At 41.8% G+C, this 22,585-nt stretch overlaps 1 protein-coding gene across 1 annotated transcript in view; it reads right to left on the minus strand.

Moving 5' to 3' along the window:
• Nucleotides 1-22,585, minus strand: part of LAMA2 (laminin subunit alpha 2) — a 549,054-nt gene that overhangs the window by 149,708 nt on the left and 376,761 nt on the right. Inside the window, exons 22-27 of the mRNA XM_048490901.1 lie at nt 20,723-20,959; nt 18,152-18,295; nt 12,667-12,846; nt 8,265-8,453; nt 8,040-8,173; nt 1,822-1,939 (exon numbers count right to left, since the gene is read on the minus strand). Of these exons, the coding sequence (XP_048346858.1) occupies nt 1,822-1,939; nt 8,040-8,173; nt 8,265-8,453; nt 12,667-12,846; nt 18,152-18,295; nt 20,723-20,959 (1,002 nt within the window). The remainder of the gene's footprint in view (nt 1-1,821; nt 1,940-8,039; nt 8,174-8,264; nt 8,454-12,666; nt 12,847-18,151; nt 18,296-20,722; nt 20,960-22,585) is intronic.

Consider the following 22,585-nt stretch of genomic DNA (forward strand, 5'->3'; position numbering starts at 1 on the left):
TTTCCCCCTGTCCTTGGTGTGTTTTTCAGAAATGGCAAGCTAATGTCTGCCTACACTCTGGCTGATAGATAACAGGCTAATGCCCAGTGATAGTCAACAAAATATGTCTTCATTGGCACATTATTTATATGTATATAATTTAAAGACCATAAAAATAAGGAATTCAAAATAATAAAATGCTACCAGGTCCTGAGTTCATTAGCCCTTGAAATAAAATTAATCCAGCTCTCGTATAGTTGTTTTCAGCCACCAATAAAAATTAGTAAGCCTACTGAAAATTACTATTAAAGCTGACAGATGAGAAAAAAACAAAATTAAATTAAAAAAGCAATTCTATATCTTCTTATCCTCCTGTCTTTTCCCTTCCCATTCCTCCCTAACATGTTAAAACTTTGTTAGATAGTATGCCTGGAGGCAGGGCTATTTTATAATTCTATAGTACCAAACAGTTTTATATTCTGTATAAATAAAAACAGCATTTTAGCAGTATGCAAATAATTATATGAATTTAAAACACAAGACACGGTTATATTGGCAGCCATTGCAACAGAAGGGTCATAATCTTTGAGATTACCATATACAATATTTCAGTAGTCTCCCCAAATCTCCACCATTCCAAAATAGTAGAGATTTTGGGGGGATACTGGTGGGTGAATTAAGCCCCCTGTGGCTTAATTCAAAACAGGTTAATCTAAAATAAGTTGCTTATCCTTTTAAAAAAAAACTTGGATCAAAACTTTCTCTTTCCTTTTCCTGAACACAGTTTTGAAATGTGAACTTTGTGGTATGAATCACTATGATTTTATCAGGAGCACAAAAGAGTTTAAAGGCCCCCTTAAAATCCCAAATAAGCTTGAGTTCTGCTCCACTACTATTATTCCTTATCCCCTAATATATCTGCTCATAGCAACAGTAGTAGGGAGGTCTTTTAAAGGCCTTCAGTCTTTCACTCCCTTATCTTGAATGCTGCAGCCAGAAAATATAGTACCATTTCCCTGGGGTTGTTGTATCCATACAAAAGCAATACATTAGGTATGGCTATATATATCCCCCTATCAGTATCTTCAACCAGCAGGAGAAGGCTTTTTTTTTGTTTTGTTTCACATGCTCCTGATAACAGGAACTGCATCTCCTCCCTTATTCTAGTGTTGCCTTTTATGTTTCCATTAAACTATGTTATCATTTTAATGTTTTTATTAAAAAAAACATTAAAACATTATTTTAATGTTGTTTTTATTTGTTTTACTGTTCTATGTGGGCCACCTTGGAGACCCTGATTGAGTGGGAGGGTGACAAAGAAGTGTTTTAAATAAAATAAATAAATTGAAGGTCATTGAAGTCATTGGGCTCAGAGGAGTCAGTCTTTGCTTGGGACAGGGTTTCCAAATTCTTGCTGATACTGGATGATCTTCTCCCTCCAATGGCTCTTCTTACTGACATTCATCTAGGTGGCAGGAGAAAAATGAGAGGAAAATGTGCAGGAAATGACCAGTGTTTTGTTGCCCTGAAAATCACCTCAAGTGCTCTAATATCACTTGTGATAACACTGGAAGTGAGTCAGTGTGTCATTAGTGAGTGCCCATTGCAGCAGGAAGTTTCTCAGTGGTTGCCAGCCTCATGCTAGCCTCATACTATCAACCCTAGCTTGGGATTTTGCAGTAAATGCCTCAGAGTTGGTCTTCTCTCGTTCGCACAGTGAAAATCTTCAAGAACAAAAATGGGAAAGAATAGTCAAGTCTTGTTTTGAACCTCCTCTATCATCAGTACTGATAAAGTGAATACAATATGCAATATAGAGAATATGTAAAAGCATTACTGTACCTCACATGACAAGCCAGAATAACCCAAAGGGCAATCACATTTCTCAATCAATTGAGCACGAGGAGTCCTTCCTGATACATTTCCTTCCTCTGCAACCTCCATGGAGATCTCAGATATTCTGGGATAGGGATAGGGCAGATGAGAAATGCTAGCTAATAAAGCTTTTCAAAGCTGATTTTTAAAAACTCGCTTCAAGCCTTTTGGTATCATCCACATAAGCAAAACTAAATATTATTTTGGACTGTCTAAAAGACTGATCAAAGCTAGCCTTCTCATTCTTACTCAACCTTAATTTATACCAATCAAACTAATGCAAAATATCTTTGCTAATTAACCTGCAATGTTGTTTTGTTTGTATTTTAGTTTAGAGACAAAACCTGTAAAAGGTCTACATTTGATTGAAGTTACATATTTAACCTGGATGCAGTTCAAAGTTCACAGATATACCACAATAAAATTGCATAGTGAATGATGTTATAATGAGGCAAGTTGAAAAGAAAAGAAAAAACATCCTGAAACCAATCATATACCTAAACAAAGTTTCTGCAAATAAAAGAAAGCTAACAAGATGTACTATGGACTTCAAAGACATGGGGACTTGCCATTATGGAAAATTTTCAGATCTTCAGGAATAATCTAATATTTTGTCCCAGTTAGCTTAAGGATGCTCAGACAAACAGACTGGAACATACACATTTATTATGCTAGATAAGGACATTTTGAGTGAGATGAATAATTGAGATTTCTTGATTACAGACCTTCCAGACTGTAAACTTTTTGCAACCTGCTGAGCTACCATGAGGTGGGGGACAAGTGGCCCAGGTACAGGTGCAGGGGAACAGAGAATCTCTCCCCTCACCCCTCCTTTCAGGCCGTCTCCATGGCCTGGAGCAGCCTCTGAGGCTCAAGCAGCCCCCACAGACCAGAGCAGGCTGCTCTTTAAAAAGTTTGAGGCTTTAAAGCATAAATAAGGCATGTTTGGGGGGCAGTGGCGCAAATGCCATTTTGCCGCAAGCGCCATTTCCCCTTCCTATGGCACTGGGTGTAGGACATTATACAAACTGGGTTTTTTGGGGGGTGGGTGGGAGGGGACTTTGTACAGGTCCCATTCCCAAAACAAGTTTGGCGTATTTTATTCCTCTAAACCCTGGATTTTCAAAGATTGCTAAACCAGCAATCTTTTTGCACAATCCCAGTTTGGAAGCGCTCCCTTGTGAACGCAACAGGCAGAAGAAGCTTTATTTCCCTCCCTTCTACCAGTTCACTTTAAGTTCCACATGATCCACTCTCAGGAAGAACCGGCCCACTCACCATTCCATACAGGTCAACCAGCAGGTTGTGGGCATATTCTCTGAGTGCCCGACAGGGAATGAAGTCCCCCAAGCATATTTTCTCCCTGCAGCAGTGAGTATGGCCAATCTCACTGGCATAATGCCCATTGGGCAAGGTGGGCAGCTGCCCAGGGCATCACCTTGTGGGGGGCATCAAAATGCTGGGTTCGTTTTTGGGTATTTTTAGTGGTTTTCCTTTTTGGCCTGCAGGGGGCGCAGTTTTTAGGCTAGCGGCACCAAAATTTCAGCGTATCATCAGGAGACTGTCCTTATGCTACCTCTCAAGTTTGGTGAGGTTCAGGGGGGGCAAAGTTATGGACTCCCAAAGCGGGTGTCCCTATCCCCCATTGTTTCCAATGGGAGCTAATGGGAGATGGGAGCTACAGTTTTGAGGGTCCATAACTTTGGCCCCCCTGAACCAAACTGCACCAAACCTGGGAGGTATCATTAGGGAAGTCTCCTGATGAGACCCTGAAAGTTTTGATACTGTGCCTTCAGAAATGTGCCCCCCCAGCCTGCAATCCCCATTGACAGCAATGCAGAAAACTCAATGCAGAACAAAGATTCTTGGGCAAATTTTGGGATGTTCTTGCAGGGAGGGCATTTCAAGGTATCATCTAGAGACTGTCATGATGGCAACCCCAAGGTTTGGTGCAGTTTGGTTCAGGGGGTCCAAAGTTATGGACCCTCAAAAGGGTAGCCCCCATCTCCTTAGCAAAGAATGGGGGATGGGGCACCCCCTTTGAGGGTCCATAACTTTGGACCCCCTAAACTAAACTGCACCAAACTTGGGGGGGGGGGGTCCCATCAGGACAGTTTCAGATGATACCCTGACATTTTGATGCTGATACATCAAAAAATGTGCCCCCTTCAGGAACATCCCAGAAATTTGCCCAAGAATCTTTGTTCTGCATTGAGTTTTCTGTCTTGCTGTCAATGGGGGTTGCAGGCCGGGAGATCAGAAGAACCCAACTCCCAGTTTGGTTCAGGGGGGCCAAAGTTATCCTATTAGGCCATTTTTTCTTCAATTATGAAAAACCAGGGGTTGGAATGGGTGTCAGAGAGCAGGCAGTGGACCAGGGAATTACAGTCCGAGAGAAAATGCCCTCAGCCAAGTGGCTGATTCCAACGAGTTTTGACCTAATTCCAGACAAAGGGCTGTATAGGGCACGCAATTTGGGTATTAGCTCCCATTGGAAACAATGGGGGATGGGGCACCCCCTTTGGGAGTCCATAACTTTGGACTCCTTGAACCAAACCTCACCAAACTTGGGGGGGGGGGTAGCATAAGGACAGTCTCCTGATGATATGCTGAAATTTCGGTGCTGATATGTCTAAAAATGCACCCTCTGCACGCACCAATGTCCTGGTGCAAAAAAAAATTTGGTCGTGGTGTACTGGCCACCCATGGGGGGGTGGGGCATCCAACTCAGGCTTTGCCCAGGGCTACAGTTTGCCTCGTTATGCCCCTGGTCAATCTACAGCAACATGTTCATTAATGCCTGTAGGGAGGTCCCTTTTTCTTTTTCTTTTCTTTTGTGAGTTGCACATGCACAAGTATGCAGGTGCAGCCAACCATATTGTGGAATGATCGGCATGGCTTTGGGAGTTCATTTCTGTATGCCTGTGCAGTTACATATTTTTAAAAGGGAAATTTTTAAAAAGAGAAAAGCAACCTGAATTGTTTCCATGGGCTCTAACTGCTACCTGAATGGGTGAAGGGCACACATGTGAAGGGCACACATGCGAATGGGGAAAATGAAAATAGGTTCCTGTATAATGACTGCAACCCGTTATACATATGCTGTGCAGAATCCACCTGAAATAGTTTTTATGGGGAAGTCACTCTAGATCATTTCCCTCAGGGACCATGTTCACGCACAGAGTTGCTGTAATGATCCATGAAAGTTTGGGCATTCTTTCTCAGGACAGACAACTCTTGGAAGCAAAATTATGGAACTTGGGTGTAATCTGTGGGACGCAAAGTAAGTAAAGTTTTGGCAATCTACAGGCAGGGTACAGTAGGTAAGGTGGCAGTTCACCCAAGGTATCCAAAGAAATGGGGCTATAAGAGTCAGCTTTGTTCCTTGCTATTCTGGCAGCTGCCTCAGAGGGCAAAAAATACCTGGCCAGGCATCGGTGACAACTTTATTCTAAGTCAAAACACTTTAAAGGGAAAGCACCATTAACCAGGAAGAAAAAAAATGACAATCTGACAGGTGCTGGTGATAAATACTTTATTCTGATGTATAGATACCAACATGTTTTGAGAGATTATCTCTTCAGCAGAAGAATATAAAATAATTCCACTAACTACCATGTGCCAGTATGAAAGTAACTACTTGTCTGCACCCACATTTGGCATGGACCTGAGGTGAGGAGCGGCTATCCAGAGGACTGATAAGGAACCTAAATTATGTGGGCCATAGCAGCTAGGTAAGCTAAGGGATGGGCAGGACCCAAGCAAAAATATAATGTATGATTGAACATGATGTCTGAATGTGGCCACTGACTCCTGAATGTCCAAAATACATATTTCATGCCACAAAACACCATAGGGTTCTCAAGACTCGAGACATTCAAAGGTGGATTGTCATTGCCTGCTTCTGCATAGCCACCTTCGAATTGCTTGTTGGTCTCTGATCTAAATCCCACCCACCAGGACTGACCCTGCTTAGCTTCCAATATCTGATAAGACTGGGCTAACCTGGGCTATTTATAATGAGCTACTGTTCCTAAGAAGAAATAGCAGTCCAACTGTTTTTTTGTCCATATGAGCAAGAAATTATAAGCATAATTTATAAGCATAAGGGGGTAAACAGTGCAGTAAGAAGAACACATACAATGTGAGCTATGGAAAGTGCTTTTGAAAGCACGAAATAGTGGAACAATAAAAAAGGAAAATATAATCAGTGACTGTGTGGCAACTTACTCTGTACTTTCTGTACCTTTATTTTTATAAAAGGCAGGGCCCCATCATTTTGAAAAAAAACCCCAAAAATGGTCTATGTGCGGCAAAATCAGACCATTTACAGAAAGCATCTAACTCTGCAGTCCTAAGAAAGTCTGCTCAGAATCCTACTGCAATCTGCTCATTAGGAATTTTTCTCAGAAAAGTATTCTGAGGATGGCACTGTTAATGTGCGAAACAATGTCAATAGATATCACCAAAGCTACTGGCTGTTTGTTGGAATGTGGTGCTTAGCAAGATGGGCTTAGCATTTCCCTCAAGCATACTTCATTAAGAGTTCAGTCTACAAACAAATACCAAACAACTATTAAGAATTTTGAAATAATTAACAATAAAATGGAAAGTATAGTTCCAATTCCAAAAGATTTATTGTCACAGTCCAATTGCTTGAAAAAGGAAAGCAGCCATCTAATGTAAGAAATGTTTCAATTTTGAGCAGTAAATGTGAAAAGGGGAACAACAAAATTAACGCAGCAGGAGAAAAATGTTTGGCTCTAGCTTTTCAGTGGCAGCCTCTGAATCACTCAGTGTAATAGCATCACTTTTGTGCAGAAACATGATTAGCGTTGCTGCTAAATTATATAGCTAGTACAGAGCTACCACTGGAATTAAGCTATTTTTACACTTGAACCTTCTGTCAGTATGAGGGTTCTTTTATTATGTTTTGTGGCAATTTATCAGTGATCTGCAGCTTTGCATTTACAAAAATTCCAGACATCACATTTTATATATGCCCAGAATTAAGGAGCCAGCTCAAAAACAAACATAAAAAATGCTACGTTCACTGAAGGTAATTTTGCCCCTGCAGCATTTCCAATGCTTTTTGCCTCCACTGCAATGTGTTTTAAGTGGCTGCTATATGGAATCAGAGATTTAAGGTGCCCTGTATTTAGTTTCACATTGCTCAAGTCTACACGGCACACTTAAAACAGCAATGTAGCACATGGTGAAACCATCTCAGGGCCAAATTACCTCTAATGTAGGAAAGCTATAATTTGGTCTTCTGACTTTTTTCTTTTACTTAAATGAAGAGGGTGTGGGACTGCTCAAGTAGAGGCAGAGGGGAAGGGCTGTACATTTTTCCTATCTGAACTGCCCTCCTTATCTCCTTCAACCTCCTGAGAAATATACATGGCATCATTTCAGACATTAGCTCAAACTATGGCTTCTACTAAGCACCATTTAGAGCAAAAGATATATCTTCCACATGTATAAACAAATTACATTTTATAGTTGCTAATGTGCTTTAATTTTCTGTCTGCTTGGCATACCAATGTCTAGGTATGCTTGTCCCTGGAGGCAGAACAAAATCCATAATTATGGTTTATCAGTCCAGACATCACGCCGAACCACAGTTACCACTGACCCCCATTTCGAATTATGGACTCTGATTTGACAGCTGCTCACAAAGCATGATATCATATTAAGCTAGAATTAAACTCATGGTCTGGTATATATCTGAACTACGCCAAAAGACACATTTCCTATTTCTAGTACAGACTTTAAAGTTGGATCTCAAGCTATATTCCTGTGTAAATGAATACTCTTTTTTTTGGAGGGGGTCAGATCTGAAAAGTAATGAACTCATCCTAGCATCACTCCTCCTCCTTGTCTATTTCTTATCCTGTACTGCTACCTCATCTTTACTTCATACGGATCTGAATACCACCTAGGCAGCCCATGTCACCCCAAAGAGAATGCTTATTCTTAAAAAAAAAACTCTATCAACAATCATTCTTTAAAAATAGTATTATTAGTGTATTCTGTAGTCAAAATATAATACAAAGATAGGTACACTACAGTTCATTGTCAAATGGGTACATAACCCTGAGATGGACTATGGTTTATGTCCTATAATCCACTTTAAAAACTGGGTAGTGCTATATGACTGTCATTGATGCTAATATTATTATTACCTGCTTTTCCTCATGAAGCTCCCATGACTAGCTTTAATAAGTATATAATGAACATTGTACAGGACATCCATGAAGTCCTCACGGTTCACAGTTCTAGCAACCCTGGGGTCATCACCATAATATTTCCATTCATGCTGAAAAGCAAGACAACAAGGTCACCAATGAGTTTACTGTTTCCAGGGTACCAATGACAACTTTTTAAACAGAATACATCAAAAGAATTACCTCTGTCATTTCAATATCATGCCTTGTCAACTGACCAATCAAAGGAGCAGCTACATGCCTGACAATCATTCTAGTATGTGTGGGAAGTCCACCTCTGATTATGATCTGGGGGTTGTAAGTTGCAAAGCCAGTTTCTTCTCGTGCTTCAAAGTAGATAGCATATTTCAACTTTCCCCCATAGGCATTCAGCTAACAAACAAAACAAAACAAACCATATAAATATATTCTGGAAGAACATTACCATTAAGAAAAGGCAGCATGAGAGTTTGTAAAAAAGATGACATGTAGGGAAACATTATTTTTCTGTATCTATAAAATGTAACTACAGGCAACTATAGGAGCCCCGTGGTGCAGAGTAGTAAGCAGCAATACCGCAGTCAAAGCTTTGCTCACAATGTGAGTTTGATTTTGATGAAAGTTGGTTTCAAGTAGCTGCCTCAAGGTTGACTCAGCCTTCTGAGGTTGTAAAATGAGGACTACCTTGTTGAGGGTAAAGTATAGATGACTGGACAAAACAGGGCAAACTACCCTGTAAATATAGTCTGCCTAATATACATCATGATGTGTTGTCACCCCATGGGTCAGGAATAACTGGTGCTTGCACAAGCAACTACCTTTACCATTAGGTAAATGTACCTGTCCAGACATGTAGTGTGTTTTTGAAAGTATTTTTTACTTAAAATAAACCCATATTAATCTAGATGTCTAATTCTTACATGTGACCTCTGCCTGAGTCTGCAGAAAAATGTGAAAAGTAAACCAAAAGGGGGTGGGTTAAATTCCTCCATTAAAAAAACTCATAGAATCACAAAATCATAGAACTGGAAGAGATCCCAAGGGCCATCAAGTCTAACCCCCTGCCGTGCAGGAACATACTATCAAAGCACTCCTGACAGATGGCCATCCAACCTTTCTTAAAAACCCCCCAAAGAAGGAGACTCCACCAAACTCTGAGGTAGTGAATTCCACTGTCGAACAGCCCGTACTGTCAGGAAGTTTTTTCTGATGTTTAGGTGGAATCTCTGTTCCTTCACCTTGAACCCATTACTCCTGGTCCTAGTCCCTAAAGCAGCAGAAAACAAGCTTGCTCCCTCACTAACATGACATCCCTTCAAATATCTAAACATGGCTATCATGTGACCTCTTAACCTTCTCTTCACCAAACTAAACATACCCAGCTCCCTAAGTCTTTCTTCGTAGGGCATGGATTCCAAACCTTTTCCAATTTTGGTTGCCCTCATCTGGACCCATTCGAGCTTGTCAATATCCTTTTTGAATTTATTTATTTATTTTATTTATTCTTTGGATTTTTATACCGCCCTATCCCCAAGGGGCTCCGGGCGGTGCACAACAAATAGACAAATACAGTCATAAATAACTAAAACCTTTTTAAAAGCAGTGGTAAAAACAATAAAAGACTGAATATAGTAGCTACAATAAATATAGGTATAAGTGGCGTCCGACAACCCCAATTTCAAAATCCTCTCCCAAGAGGGAGGGACAACAGGTCCCGTTAGATGACAGAGGCCCAGGTGTAAGGGGCCAAGAAAAGAGGGGGCATTATCAGTGGCCGGATCCTCCAAATTGCGGTGCCCAGAACTGTACACAGTGGTGTAGCGCCCAGAGAGTGGGGACGTCTTGCACTGTTGTGGGGGTGGTGCATGGGCAGGGCGTTCCGGGGGTGTTCCGGGGTGTTCCGGGGGAAGACAGGGGTGTGGCAGGGGAGCAGGGCACACACATGCCCTGGGCGCAGTTCCCCCTCACTACAGCTCTGACTGTATACAATATTCCAGGTGAGGTCCACCACTGCAGCCACCACTGCAGGATTCCACTCTGGAAGCCAATCTCAGCAGTGGCAGCAACAGCAACATAAGATATACCATATGTGTTGCATGCATGTACATGCCCAGTAGCCTGAAAAGCTGAGCTGAGGAGGGAAGGGGGGCAGCAGGATGTTTCTCTCAAGAATACGCTGAGGAGCAGAAACTTTCCACCCCCCACCCCCTGCTGCAAAATTTTGGAATCACTTTTTGCCAAGCTGGCCTTTTTTGCATGTTCAGTAGCACCTGAGAAGATGAGGGAAAGGGGAAAGCACCTGACCCTTGTACTGCCACTGCTAGAGCATGGTCAGTGTGCTCAACTGCCTCACTTGACTACAACGATGTACACTGGCATGCTGCTGCTGCTGCTGCTTCCCAAACTACCTTCACACACACTCATCTTTCCAAAGTTTTTCCCCTCTTCGCTGAGCTTTTGCAATAAAATTTCTACTCAGTCATGCTCAGCCTTCAAAGAAACTAAAGGTCAGCCCTTGGCAAAGTTTCTCTTAGCATAATTTTCTGCCTCTGTATTTCCTCTTCACACATTATTTTAAGTGTAGATCCATTCTGGGCCCAGCTGCAGCAGCTGTTGCATGCTCATAAAAGTAAATAACAATATGAAAACCATTTCCCCATATTTATTATGAGGTAAGGTGGAGAATATTTTCATATGGGCTCTTGAAAACCAATTGTTAAGTCTTCTAATGAGCCACAAGAGGCCCAACAAATTGGTACAATTCTGGAATTGAAGACCTGTAAAATACACAGCACCCTAGTTCAAATAAAACCAAATTGCATTTCAATATGGCAGATTATATGGGAGAGTTCCATATTGTGGTTTATTTTGTTTCTCATTATGGCTGACAGGGAATAGAGAATGACTATGGAGAATGACTGGAGAATGACTATGTTCTCTTACCAGCTCAGCATAGCCACAGGCAGGAATTGAAAATTGTTCTTGGGCACAGCGTATTGGGTTAATGGTTTCTCCAACATTCAAATGGTTGTGGCTGAACTGGGGTCAATGGAATCATAACTACAATGTGTTTTCCATAGTGTTAGTCAAGTACTCCAATGTTTTCTTGAAAAGCAAATTAGCTTCTTTCTTTAATGTTTGGCCTTTACTGAAACATATTGGAAAATACCAGCTTAGGTGAAAGTATTTTTCACTATAAACAATCAGAGAATCATATGCTGAAAATACAGCATGTTTCACAAACAAATAAGCTGTAATTTCTTACAATGCTTCCATTTTAAAAATCTTTAATATGGATATTAGGTTGGACTCAAAGTACTGTTCTGTAAGCAGATAGGCACATCCACTTAAAAAGTGGTGATGCCCCCTTCTCCCACTTTCTTGTCTCAGTGCAGATACTCAAGTCATGCCTCACACCATTTCTGAGGGTCTCTCAGAATGCAGGGGATTCAGTGCAAAAAGAGAGGTGCAGAAGATCCATCCCATTTGGAATTAACCCACTGATACACAAAACAACATACATAGTAATTTTTGTAACATTTCTGCTAAATCCTGACATCAAACATTCTTACTCTTTGGCTGATTCTGCATGGGCAGCAGTGGGCTCATGGAATCTGTTTCCGCTGCCCTGCTGCAGTTTGCATGGCAGCTGCAGGAGCCAGCTGGGATCGCTGGGATCGCAGAGGCAGAAGGCAGCATGGTTTGAACAGAAATGCAGTGTTTCCATGCAAACGACGCAGCTGAGAATCCCCCCTAGTGAGAATCCATCCCCATCTGAGAACCCCCTTCACATGAGAATCCTCCTACCTACCTGCATGGCATGGCAGCCACCTATTAGACTATCTCCTCTAAAGGCAGGTGTCTGGGGAATCCACCATAATGGTAGAGGGAAGGGCGTGGGGATTGAATGCTTCTGCTTGCTGTAGTTCACACAGGCAAGCAGGAAGCATTTGCAACTTGGGTTTAAGGAAAAAACTTGCAGAATTAGCGATTTTCATTAAACCCGGGTTTTGGCCACTAAAACAGGTTAGCAGTGTTTTGGGGCGAGTTCAGCGGTAGGATTCAGCAGGTTCACACCGGCAGAAACGGTTGTTAAAATGGTGCTTGTAAACAACCAGTTGTTAAATTATTTGAATCCCACCACTGGGCAAGTTCTGTGGGAATCCTCCCCCCCCCCCCAATGCTGGGCCTTTCCCCACTCTCGTGGTTCCCCTCTATGCTGCGCGCTGCTCCCAGCGCGCAGCATCCCAGGCACACGCCCGGCCGTCCCCACGACCCCGCGCTCAGCCATCAAAAGGCACTGTTAAGAAGAGCGCCTGGGATGCTGCGCGCTGAGGGGCGCGACAGCAGCAGCTTCAGGGCGGCTGTGCTGTCGCCGCCCCTCTCTGTGGGGAGTGCCGAGGGACCCCGTGCTACTCTCCTCGAGTAGCGTGGGGCTTAAGGTAAGTGGGGAAAGGGCAGCTTTCAAAAAGGGCCTCAACCTCGTTTTTATTGGCCAGTGCAGGAAGATATTTAGGAAGATATTCGAGCTCATCCAGATCTTTATAGCAAGAAGAAGAGAAACATTCATGAAACACCAGATCCTATCAGAATTCCTTTTCTTTACCTTCCGTCCTTCAAACTGTCCTGGAAGTCTCCAATAATATGGTTCTGAGTGTAGCTCCTTCATCACCAGCTCAACATCTGCAACGGTCTCTGGATGCTGATATTCAATCCCTTGTATAGTTCGGTGTTGGACATTTTCGTCTACTAGAGGAAGGATTACCTGATCTGGCTTCAGGGTCAACTATATAAATTTAAAATGGTTAGGGGGAAAATATAATTTTTTACAAAAAATGCACTTTCAAATAAGAACTTTCCATTTTGAAGCTTATGAATTCCTTTTTGTTTAAATGTTTAAGTAAACAGTAAACTAATAAAATGTACACAAATGATGAAGATATAAAGTGGAATATTTAAAAAGGCACAATGATCAAACAAATAATGAAACATTATTTTATACTGATGTAATGCCATTTTGTGCGTTGTAATGTAATACCGTTCCTCTGTATTATATCTGTAGTATGCATTGTGTTTAATATGCTTTGCTTGTTTCAGATTCCTGTAAACCTAGACCTAGTGCATTACTTATTAGATATCCTATGGATCACATCAACTTACCCTGTGTAATTCACCTTGAGTCCTGTTCTAAAAATTAAGCATACATAACCAAACTTCTAGAAACAAGGTGGCAGGTGGAGATGTTCGATAAAAACTCATAGATTTTTTAAAATACGACACAGCTGCTGAGACTACCATTTGAACTGGAAAACTGTTCAGGGGGCAGTGATTCTGTGGATGCTACAAATTTTGTGTTAAATATGTTTGATAGCTTGAGCCATTCCCCCAAACTGTTGAGCTCCCAAACTGTTGAGCTAACAACCTGAACAACTGCAGAACTACTTGTTGAGCCGCTCCCCATACCCACAGAAACTCAGGGAGAAGTTTGGAAGTGGAGGCTGAAAGTTGACTTTACAGCTGCAATCAGCTAAGGTTCTCTGTTGGTTCTTCACCCCACCACCCAAGCTTTTGTCTCTATTCCTACAAAGCTGGGACACAAGAAGAAGCCTGGGTGGGGAGAACAGGTGCAACTGGCTTTTCCTCTCTGCACCGATCTGTCAGCTTGGGTTGCAAAGTAAAGGACCAGACTACTCCCATTCTCTGCAACGCTTACAGTTTCAGGTTGTGGGAGGGGGGGTGGAGGGAGTAGATTACTCCTTGACCCACAAGTTATTTAGGGTTACAAAGAATATGAGCGATTCACTCCTATTCTCTACATCAGTTCAGGGTGTAGATGAAAGAAGCAAAAGTTTTTTTATCTCCACCCAAAAATAACAAAATGGGCAAACAGCTTGGGCTGCAAGCAACATGATTTTATTCTCTGCTGGCCAAGCTGACAGATGGGAAGGGGAATGGAGAAGTGATCTTTTTCTTCTTCACACCCTAAAATGAGGAAGTAATGATCTCTTTCCCTCAAAAATGCAGTCTAAGCTGTCAGTTTGGGGCGAGGTAGGGTGGAAGGTGGGGAGAAGGGGATTGGTTCTCACTGCCCTCCCCAAGCTGTGAATTAAAAACAGGTGGCTCTTGTTCTGCTCAATCCAGCTATCAGTTTCAGATCCTATAGCTTCAGTTGAAGCCCAGAATAACAGTTTGGGCTGGGAAGAAGGGGAATCAGCTGGGTTTCCATGCCGGGAGATCAGAAGAACCCAACTCCCAGCTGATCCACATAATCAGCTTGGAGTTGGCTTCTGACCCCCCCCCCCTCAAAAACCTTGCTAGACACAGAGCAAAATACCCCTAGTTGAAGAAGGTTCCATCAGAAGTTGACTCCTATCTTATTGCCCATCAACTGGCGGTCAAGTTCTGATGGCTGCAGGTGCCATTTCCTGCAAATGGACATGAACAGATTACAGACAGCTGAAAAGCTGCTTTGTTTTACCCTTGTTGGGGAAAAGATGTATCTTAGTTCAATTTCCTAATAATAATTCCAGGTGGAGTGTGTGTTAGAATGGAGCCGGGATACCTCTGCATTTTGTTGTCACAGGACTTTAGAAGCCTTCAATTGTGCTCTATGCATGAGGGCAGCACACAAGCACAACAACAATGTGTGTTTCTGCTTGCCAAAAAGAAACCCTGTTTTTGGGGAGCTGCAGCATCTGCAATTTCACATAGATTGCCTGCTGCTTTGTGGAAGATTTCACATAATTGTTCTCCTTAGTTCTTGATAAAGAAATCCTGACCCAGTTATAAAAATAAGAGTGCTTCTAAAAGAACATGAAGCATTTGTCAGCTATGCTTCTGACGGTAATCAAAGAAACCTGAAAGAACATTGTATTAATTAATTTACTCCTACAGGAATCCTGCAGAATACTCAATAAATATAGGGAAAAAATTCAAAATGCTACAGAATTAGAAATACTATAATGTCACTGAAGCAGTCATGGCAATTACCAGTAAATTCAGTAAATAAAAACATCCCTGAGAACATCAGACTGTTCATGGGATCCCACAAAACATCAGTTGGGCAATGAAAAAGAGAAGCTTGGAACTGATATAATTATTTTTCTACCAATATCTGGAAAAGATTCAGTAGCATGCCAGAATGTTTCTTTTGAAATGCTAATGCCAAGTGAGGTGTCTATGGCTTCCATGCATTAGACATGCTAATCAGCAAGAAACTGGTTAATGCACGAACTATTTGAAATGTATGCCACAAAGTCACAGAATACCTGTATATTATTTTTTTAATCATTTGCACTGAATCTATTCCAAAACAGTCTGGAATGTTCACAGAGACTGTAATGTGAAGCTGCAAGCCTAATTTAAGTATGATAATTCAAAGAGAGATAATTGATCATTAGGGAATTTTTAAATTAATATTTTAAATCATATGCATACATCTTGCAGAAGAGGTGATGCTCTGAAGCCTAATACATCACCCTTACTGATTCAGCTGCATTGTCCTCTTGGCCCAAACTATGTCAGATCAATAAAATTAGATCATATCTTACTGTGAAAAAAATCTAAACCTTTTCATTTTTCCATGCAATGTTAGAGGTCCAACTCAAACTTGAATTTCACTGATTGAGTACTCAGCAATTGGTGACCTTTTGCTCCTCTTTTAAGATACTGATGCTATCATTTTAAATATGTATACAGTTGTGAAAAAAAATCCACACAAATTTATAGATAGGAAAATTTAGGAAAGAAAGAATCACCTTGTTCTATAGTAAAAAAAAACATATCTTACTGAGAGTAAGTGTCAAATAAATGTATGGGGATTACTTTTCCACTGTTCACCCTCCAAGCTACAATTTCATTTCTAAAAGATTATGGGAAGAAGAGGGATAACAAAATTCCACGAAAGTGAATTCAAGGCTTCAGAGGCTTCAGTAGGCTAATGGTTTTATCCACAGTTTTCTCAACTGCATGTGGAATACAAAATCAGCAGAAAGAGACTTGGGACACTTATTATACGGTTGCCCTTGGTCTATATGGAAATTTAAGCCTTCAACATTCACATACCATCATACTTCTGTACTGAACAGAATACACAGAAAGATTTTCAAGTAATCTCTGTGTTAAGAAGAAACACCGAAAAATGTCCATACCAAAGTGTACAGATGATTTACTGAAAACTCTGGGCTGCATTTGTCTAGCAAATGAGCATAGGCACTCAGTTTGATATACAACTGTTTTTGATAAGGATCAGTTTCTAAATAACTTACAATGTCCAGTTCATCTTCTCTTCTCTAGCCTTCCTTAGTTAAGTTTTCTGTATTCATGCTCATAGTACTCTTTTTTATTATTTCCAAATTGCTAGCATCCTTCTGGAACTGTGGTAACCAGAAACCAATGATCCAAGTGAAATCTAGATAGAGCAACACTATCATTTCAACATGCATTTCCAGGTGGAAAATTGTGTGCCAGGCATGCTGAATTAGTGCCTGTGACCCCCACGAAAATGAAGGTTATGCTAACATGGATCATGGTCAGTCCAAACAAACTAGATAATTAACTTAAGAGGAACAGCAACTAGGGCACAAATCATAATAAATCCTGCTTTGGTTGCTATATCTTACTTTTTTCCACATTCTGATTAAGCATATTAGTAACTGGAGAAAATATTGCCAGATGCCAATTTAGTCTTGAAGACGCTCATTGCTTCCTTTCTAATCCTTCCTTTCTAGAGAATTTTTAATTTCTTTCCTACACTTTTAACTCTGGTGCTTCTCCCCAGAGCACAGGTATGTGGGTCACTCATAGAGTTGCCAAAGATAAACTGCCAACTGAAGCACTCCAAAACAAGAAACATATTGTGCAAGTGTAAGAAAATGTCTTGTGTGCTTAAGACTGCTAATAATAGAAATTCTGATTAGCAAATATCACCATCATAATTAGTGGGGATTGACTGTTTTTAGCTGATTTTAAATGTTAGATATATGATTGTTGGACACTGCTATGAGCCCCTCGGGGGAGGGTGGTATACAAATTAAATAAATAATTTAAAATAATATATCGAATTAAAGTTGCATTTAGAAAATATGGTTTTGTATGATTATTTGTATTAATACTGTCATGCCCCCAGAGAAGTTCTTATTATTTTCTTTATTAAGTTTCAGTTGTCTCTGTAGCTAGTATGGGTTAAGTTTCTTTTGTATAGTGTTCTAAGGGAGGGAACCAGTCCCTTTAAGAAATCCCCCTAGAGGCAGTCTTCCTTTCATTACCCAGTAGTGCCCCTGTTTAGTTAATTTAGTCTAAGGTGCCAGCAGAGTTGGAAGGCTGCAATATCTCTTACGTCTATGATGTATAGTCTAAGGAGTATAAAAAGTCAAGTCTACAACTTCAAGTTTGTTCATCAGTCTAGCAAGTACTTTATTTTAGTCAGACCCTGGGAGGGTCTCAATTCTTCCAAGCAATAAACCTCTTTTTTAAAAAAAACTGTTACACCTTGGCTTGTGAGTCTCCCACTGTTCTGGCTGAGTACAGGGCACCTAAGATATTTTATTTGGGGAACAGAACAAAAGAAGAAAGGTTTCTTTGAAATGAACTGGTAGAAAACTTACATCTAGAGATGATTTCTTCCATTTTTTAAAGGACTTGAGGACACTGGTGATCGCTTTAAATACTTGAAAGGAAAATATGAGCACTAGATCAATTAAATTCTCTTATATATCAGTAATCTATAGTTATTTTGGGTGAGACTGAATGACTATGATTTTCCTCACTGTTTCCCATTTAGAAGCAAAGCACTGTTGGAGTGCTATATTCTCATGGAATAATTTCCCCTCACTTGACTATATTGCTTTTTCCAGTGGTTTTAATAGCTTTACTCTGGGGCTTGACATCTATTACCTTATCAGAGACTTTTAAAATGTTTTGACCCTGATTGCCTAATGGAACATGGTCCTCTACCCACTTCTGAGAGTACACTAGGAGAAAAAATTGCTTAAATGTTTCTCTACTTCCTAGCTCCATCTCTGCGCCTGACTAAAAGATGCCAGCAGGAAATAACATTATCGCATTACATGGCTCAGCAGACTTTTACTCACCCACACACGGACCAGTCCCTGTGCCTCACTGCACTGGGATGTCAGACCAAAGCAGTAGCAGCTGCTGCAGCCGAGTGGATTCCTGGCATACAGTCCAAACCTGCCCGGCTTGCACCTGTCACAGTAGACACCTTCCACATTAACCTATCATAGAAAGGGAGGGAAGGGAAAGGTGATGTTAGAGACAATAGCTTTTCCTTTTCATACGCTAACATAATTAGGCATAGATATCTGAACAAAACAACCATCCTTACAGTGTTAAATAAATGCACCTCACTTCTCTTAGGATTAAACCACATGGAAAGTATAATGGTTTGAGCAGAATAAAGAATCACAAGTATTTCAGCAGCCTACTGTGTGGTTGGGAAGAGACATTCAAGGCACTAGCAGCCATGGATTTGCTTGCCCTGGCCCATTCTGTTAATTGAGGCATGGAGCACCTTTGGACAGGGCAGGAAATGTTCCAGCCAAGAAATGTTGGCAACAGGATTGCACATTAAATGACCATCCCAATGTGGCATTTGCCATATGTTGCTGAGGAGAGTTGCTGCCTTGCCTTGTGCAGTTTTTACATCTGATGGATTGACTAGTAGGGTTGTGGAGTCTTGTGAGTCTAAAGGGTGTGTTTGTGTGCAAGTTGGAATTTGTGCATATGTTCTGAAGCTGGAGTAAGGGATTGAAGTTGGAGTAAGGGATTGAAAGGGGTTGTAGTGTACAGTTGGGTGAGTGTGGGGTTGGGGGGTATTACACAGTTTTCCCTTTTAGTAGCATTCCTCTCCCCTTTATTTTGTTTAACACCTCCCCCGCATTTCCTTTAATTTTCTTCAGTGTTCTCTGTATTGATTTGGCCTTTGGGGGCAGAGCTCTATTATGTTTGTTATCCTGTATCAGCTCTATTCTGAATTGTGGTGCTGCTTTGTCAAGCTGTTGTACTTGTGGCACAACTATTGTGCTTGACGTGATATGGGCTATCAGTCTCCCTAGAATTGTTTTAGTTAACCTAGATTGCTTTGATTAATCTGGATCGGTATTGCTGCCAGGGTGGGTTTGTACTATTGCTATCTTGAACTGGTGAGTTTGAGCAGATCTTGTGTTACAGCCACTCCATAAGCATATTTTGAAGTAATAAAGTGAGTTTGCTTTACAGGTTAAGCAGTGCGGTTTACATCTAGAGAGTTTACCTCTAGAAAGCCATCATGGTGTAGTGGTTAAAAGCATGTGCACTCTAATCTGGAGAACTGGGTTTGATTCCCTGCTTTGCCACTTGAGCTGTGGAGGCTTATCTGGAGAACTAGATTAGCTTGTGCACTCCAACACATACCAGCTGGGTGACCTTGGGCTAGTAACAGTTCTTCAGAGTTCTCTCAGTCCCACCCACCTCACAAGGTGTTTGTTGTGGGGGGGGGGTGGAGGGAAAGCAGATTGCAAGCCCCTTTGAGTCTCCTTACGGGAGAGAAAGGGGCAGAGATATGATCCAACCAGTTCTCACCACTTCTCTAGAAGTGGTTACTAATTTTTTCTGAGTGCTGAGAAGGGGTTACTAAAGCAACCTCCCTGCCCCATAGGGACTGGAGGTGTATGTGTGCAGCGGCGCCACTATTTGAATCCCACCACCATCGGAACCTGTTATTCAAATTTTTGGATCCCACCACTGGAAAGGAGGGATATAAATCCAAACTCTTCTTGTACTGTGACATATCCAGGGAACAGGTGGATTTGATGGATAAAACTATTTGGTGGATAAAACTATTTGGATCTATTTGGGAAGCTCTGTCTTTTAAGGTCAAAATGGAGGGGTTGGTGGACAATACTCCAGAGTTTGGATGATGTTAGAAAGGTGATTTCAAGAAATCCCAGCAGTGCAGGAAGCTAGACATCTCTTACAACAGATTCGGAAGATCCCTGTGTTCTAATCCCGGCAAGGTTCCCTTTTTCTGAGTCACAGCCTTGGTGCCTCTGTGATATATTACATATTGAAACTTAGTTCAATTGTGTTAGGATGTCTACCACAGGAAGTGGTGTTAATAACTGAAAAGCATTTAGCTTAATCACTCTAGAACAGCGATTCCCAGCCAGGGTTCCATGGTACCCTGGAGTGCCATGAACATGTCCCAGGAGTACCGCGGCAACACTACCAGCCCCCCTCACTTTTGTGGTGTCTCCCACTGGCGCCAGGAAGGACATGGAGATGGCCCAGGAGGCAGGGCCCACCGCAAGGTCAGAAGCCAATTCCCGCACCCCCCCCCTCCAGTGCTTCCCTTCACCCTGGGAGGGGAAGGTGGGGGGTGGCAAGCAGGGGCAGTGGAAGGGAAAGGCGGGGGGATGGCAGGGGTACCGTGAGATATGAAGAGTGAGGTCAAGGGTACTGTGATGTCAAAAAGGTTGAGAAACACTGCTCTAGAATGTTTCCTAGTGTGTTCTGTGATGTGTAAATGACATACATTCAAGGGTGGAGCCACACCCCTGCCCTGAAGCAAGAGATTGAACTGGAGAACTTCTGCATACAAAGCACAATGGAGAAACATCAGAAACAAGGACAAATTACTTGATAAGTAATCATCTTTTTCTTACCTTACAGGAGCATTGTCCGGTATGAGCAGCACATGAGCATTTTTCCATTTCTGAATCACAAGTATGTTGCTCAGTTCCTGCTGTCAGGCAGTCACAGGCAATGCATAGTGGGTAATTTCGATATCCCAGCCTGCATTCAGAGCATTTATCCCCAGAGAACTCTGGGCGGCAGAAACAGCAGCCAGTATCAGGATTACACTGTAAACTGAGGGATCCGGTCACACTGCAATCACAGGCCTATAGTGAAAATCCCCCCCCCCCCAAAAAAAAACTTTTAGTAATTTTTGATAAATTTCCAATTATAACCAAGTGGCAACTCAGCTTTCTCAAATGTGACTGAAACTTGCTGCTGATTCTCTACAAATTAATGTCAGCAAGGTAAGCAACCTGTTTATGAAGGTTAAAAGACACAAAAGTATGTCTCATGTACCTACAGCACTGGCTATATTTCTTACACAGAAGATCATATCTTTCAGATGAAGTGAGTGATTTGTTATTAGAGTGGCTATGGGTTTGATACAAAGGTGGGCTGGACCAGTCTCCTCTCCTCTGTAGTTCCTTGTTCAACACAAAAAGTTGCTCCTGGGTGATTTCCCACTGGCAATTAATCCTGGGATAGTCACCCGAAATATCCAGGTTTCCTCACAATCTCCCCACTGCCAAACCGCAGAACACAGATCAGTTCTGTTCCTAGCACTTCCCCCCCTTATCACGGGATTTTCCTGGACCAGCTTGTATATGCACCTTTTTGAAAAAACACTCCAATGGGAGCTAATAGGAGATGGGGGCTACACATTTGAGGGTCCATAAATTTGGCCCCCATGAACCAAACTCCACCAAACCTGAGTGGTATCATCAGGAGAGCCTCCTACTAAGACCACCCAGGCTTTGTGAAGTTTGGTCCAGGGGATCCAAAGCTGTGGACTCCCAAAGGGGGTGCCCCCATTGTTTCCAATGGAGGCTACACATTTGAGGGTCCATAACTTTGGCCCCCATGAACCAAACTTCACAAAACCTGGGTGGTATCATCAGGAGGGTCTCCTAAACATACAGTGGAACCTTGGTTTTCGTTGGTAATCCATCTGGAAAGAATCGATGAAAACAGAAACCAATGAAAACCGAGGCAAACTTTTCCATAGGAATTAATTTAAATCCAATTAATCCGTTCTAGGCACTCCAAAAAAACGCACCAAAAACGTGTTTTTTGGTGAATAAACATAGTGTTTAATGCTGAAAACAGTAACAAACAATAACACTAGGACCAGCTTCAGAGCCAGTGGACCAATGTCGCACCAGAAAGCTGTCCAAAGCTGTCCAAAGTCTCTTTAAGATTTGTCTGAAATGGGGCAAGACATTGTCATTAAATAAGTTGCAGACATGGCCTGCAACAGCTTTGTCCAGGTGCTTTTTCTCCACAACCCCTGAACTTTACTGCAAATTGATGAAAAGCGAGGCAAATCACTGAAAACCGAGGCAAATTTTTCACTGAAAAAATCGATGAAAACTGAAACCGATGAAAACTGAAGGTAATGAAAACTGAGGTTCCATTGTACTGTCAAATTTTGGTGCTGCTAGCTTAACAATTGCACCCCTGACAGCAGGCACCCCCCCCCCAGGGGTAGGCCTAGAAGTCTTCACTAGAAACATCCTGCCGTGAGGATGTTGGAACCTGGATGAAAAGGTGCCGATTCTTTTGAAGATTAACTTTTCAGTGGGAATTTGGTCCCTGAGTGTCTCGGGACAAGTGGAACAGGGTAGGGAACTGCAGCTTGCATGTGAGATCTGTGGGAATCAGGGACACTCCCTTGGCTGTAGTTTGTTTCTAAGCCCTTCCCAATGTGCTCTTTTTGTTGGGGGCTTTGA

Source organism: Sphaerodactylus townsendi, linkage group LG01, assembly GCF_021028975.2.
Source record: "Sphaerodactylus townsendi isolate TG3544 linkage group LG01, MPM_Stown_v2.3, whole genome shotgun sequence".
Classification (NCBI taxonomy): Eukaryota; Metazoa; Chordata; class Lepidosauria; order Squamata; family Sphaerodactylidae; genus Sphaerodactylus; species Sphaerodactylus townsendi.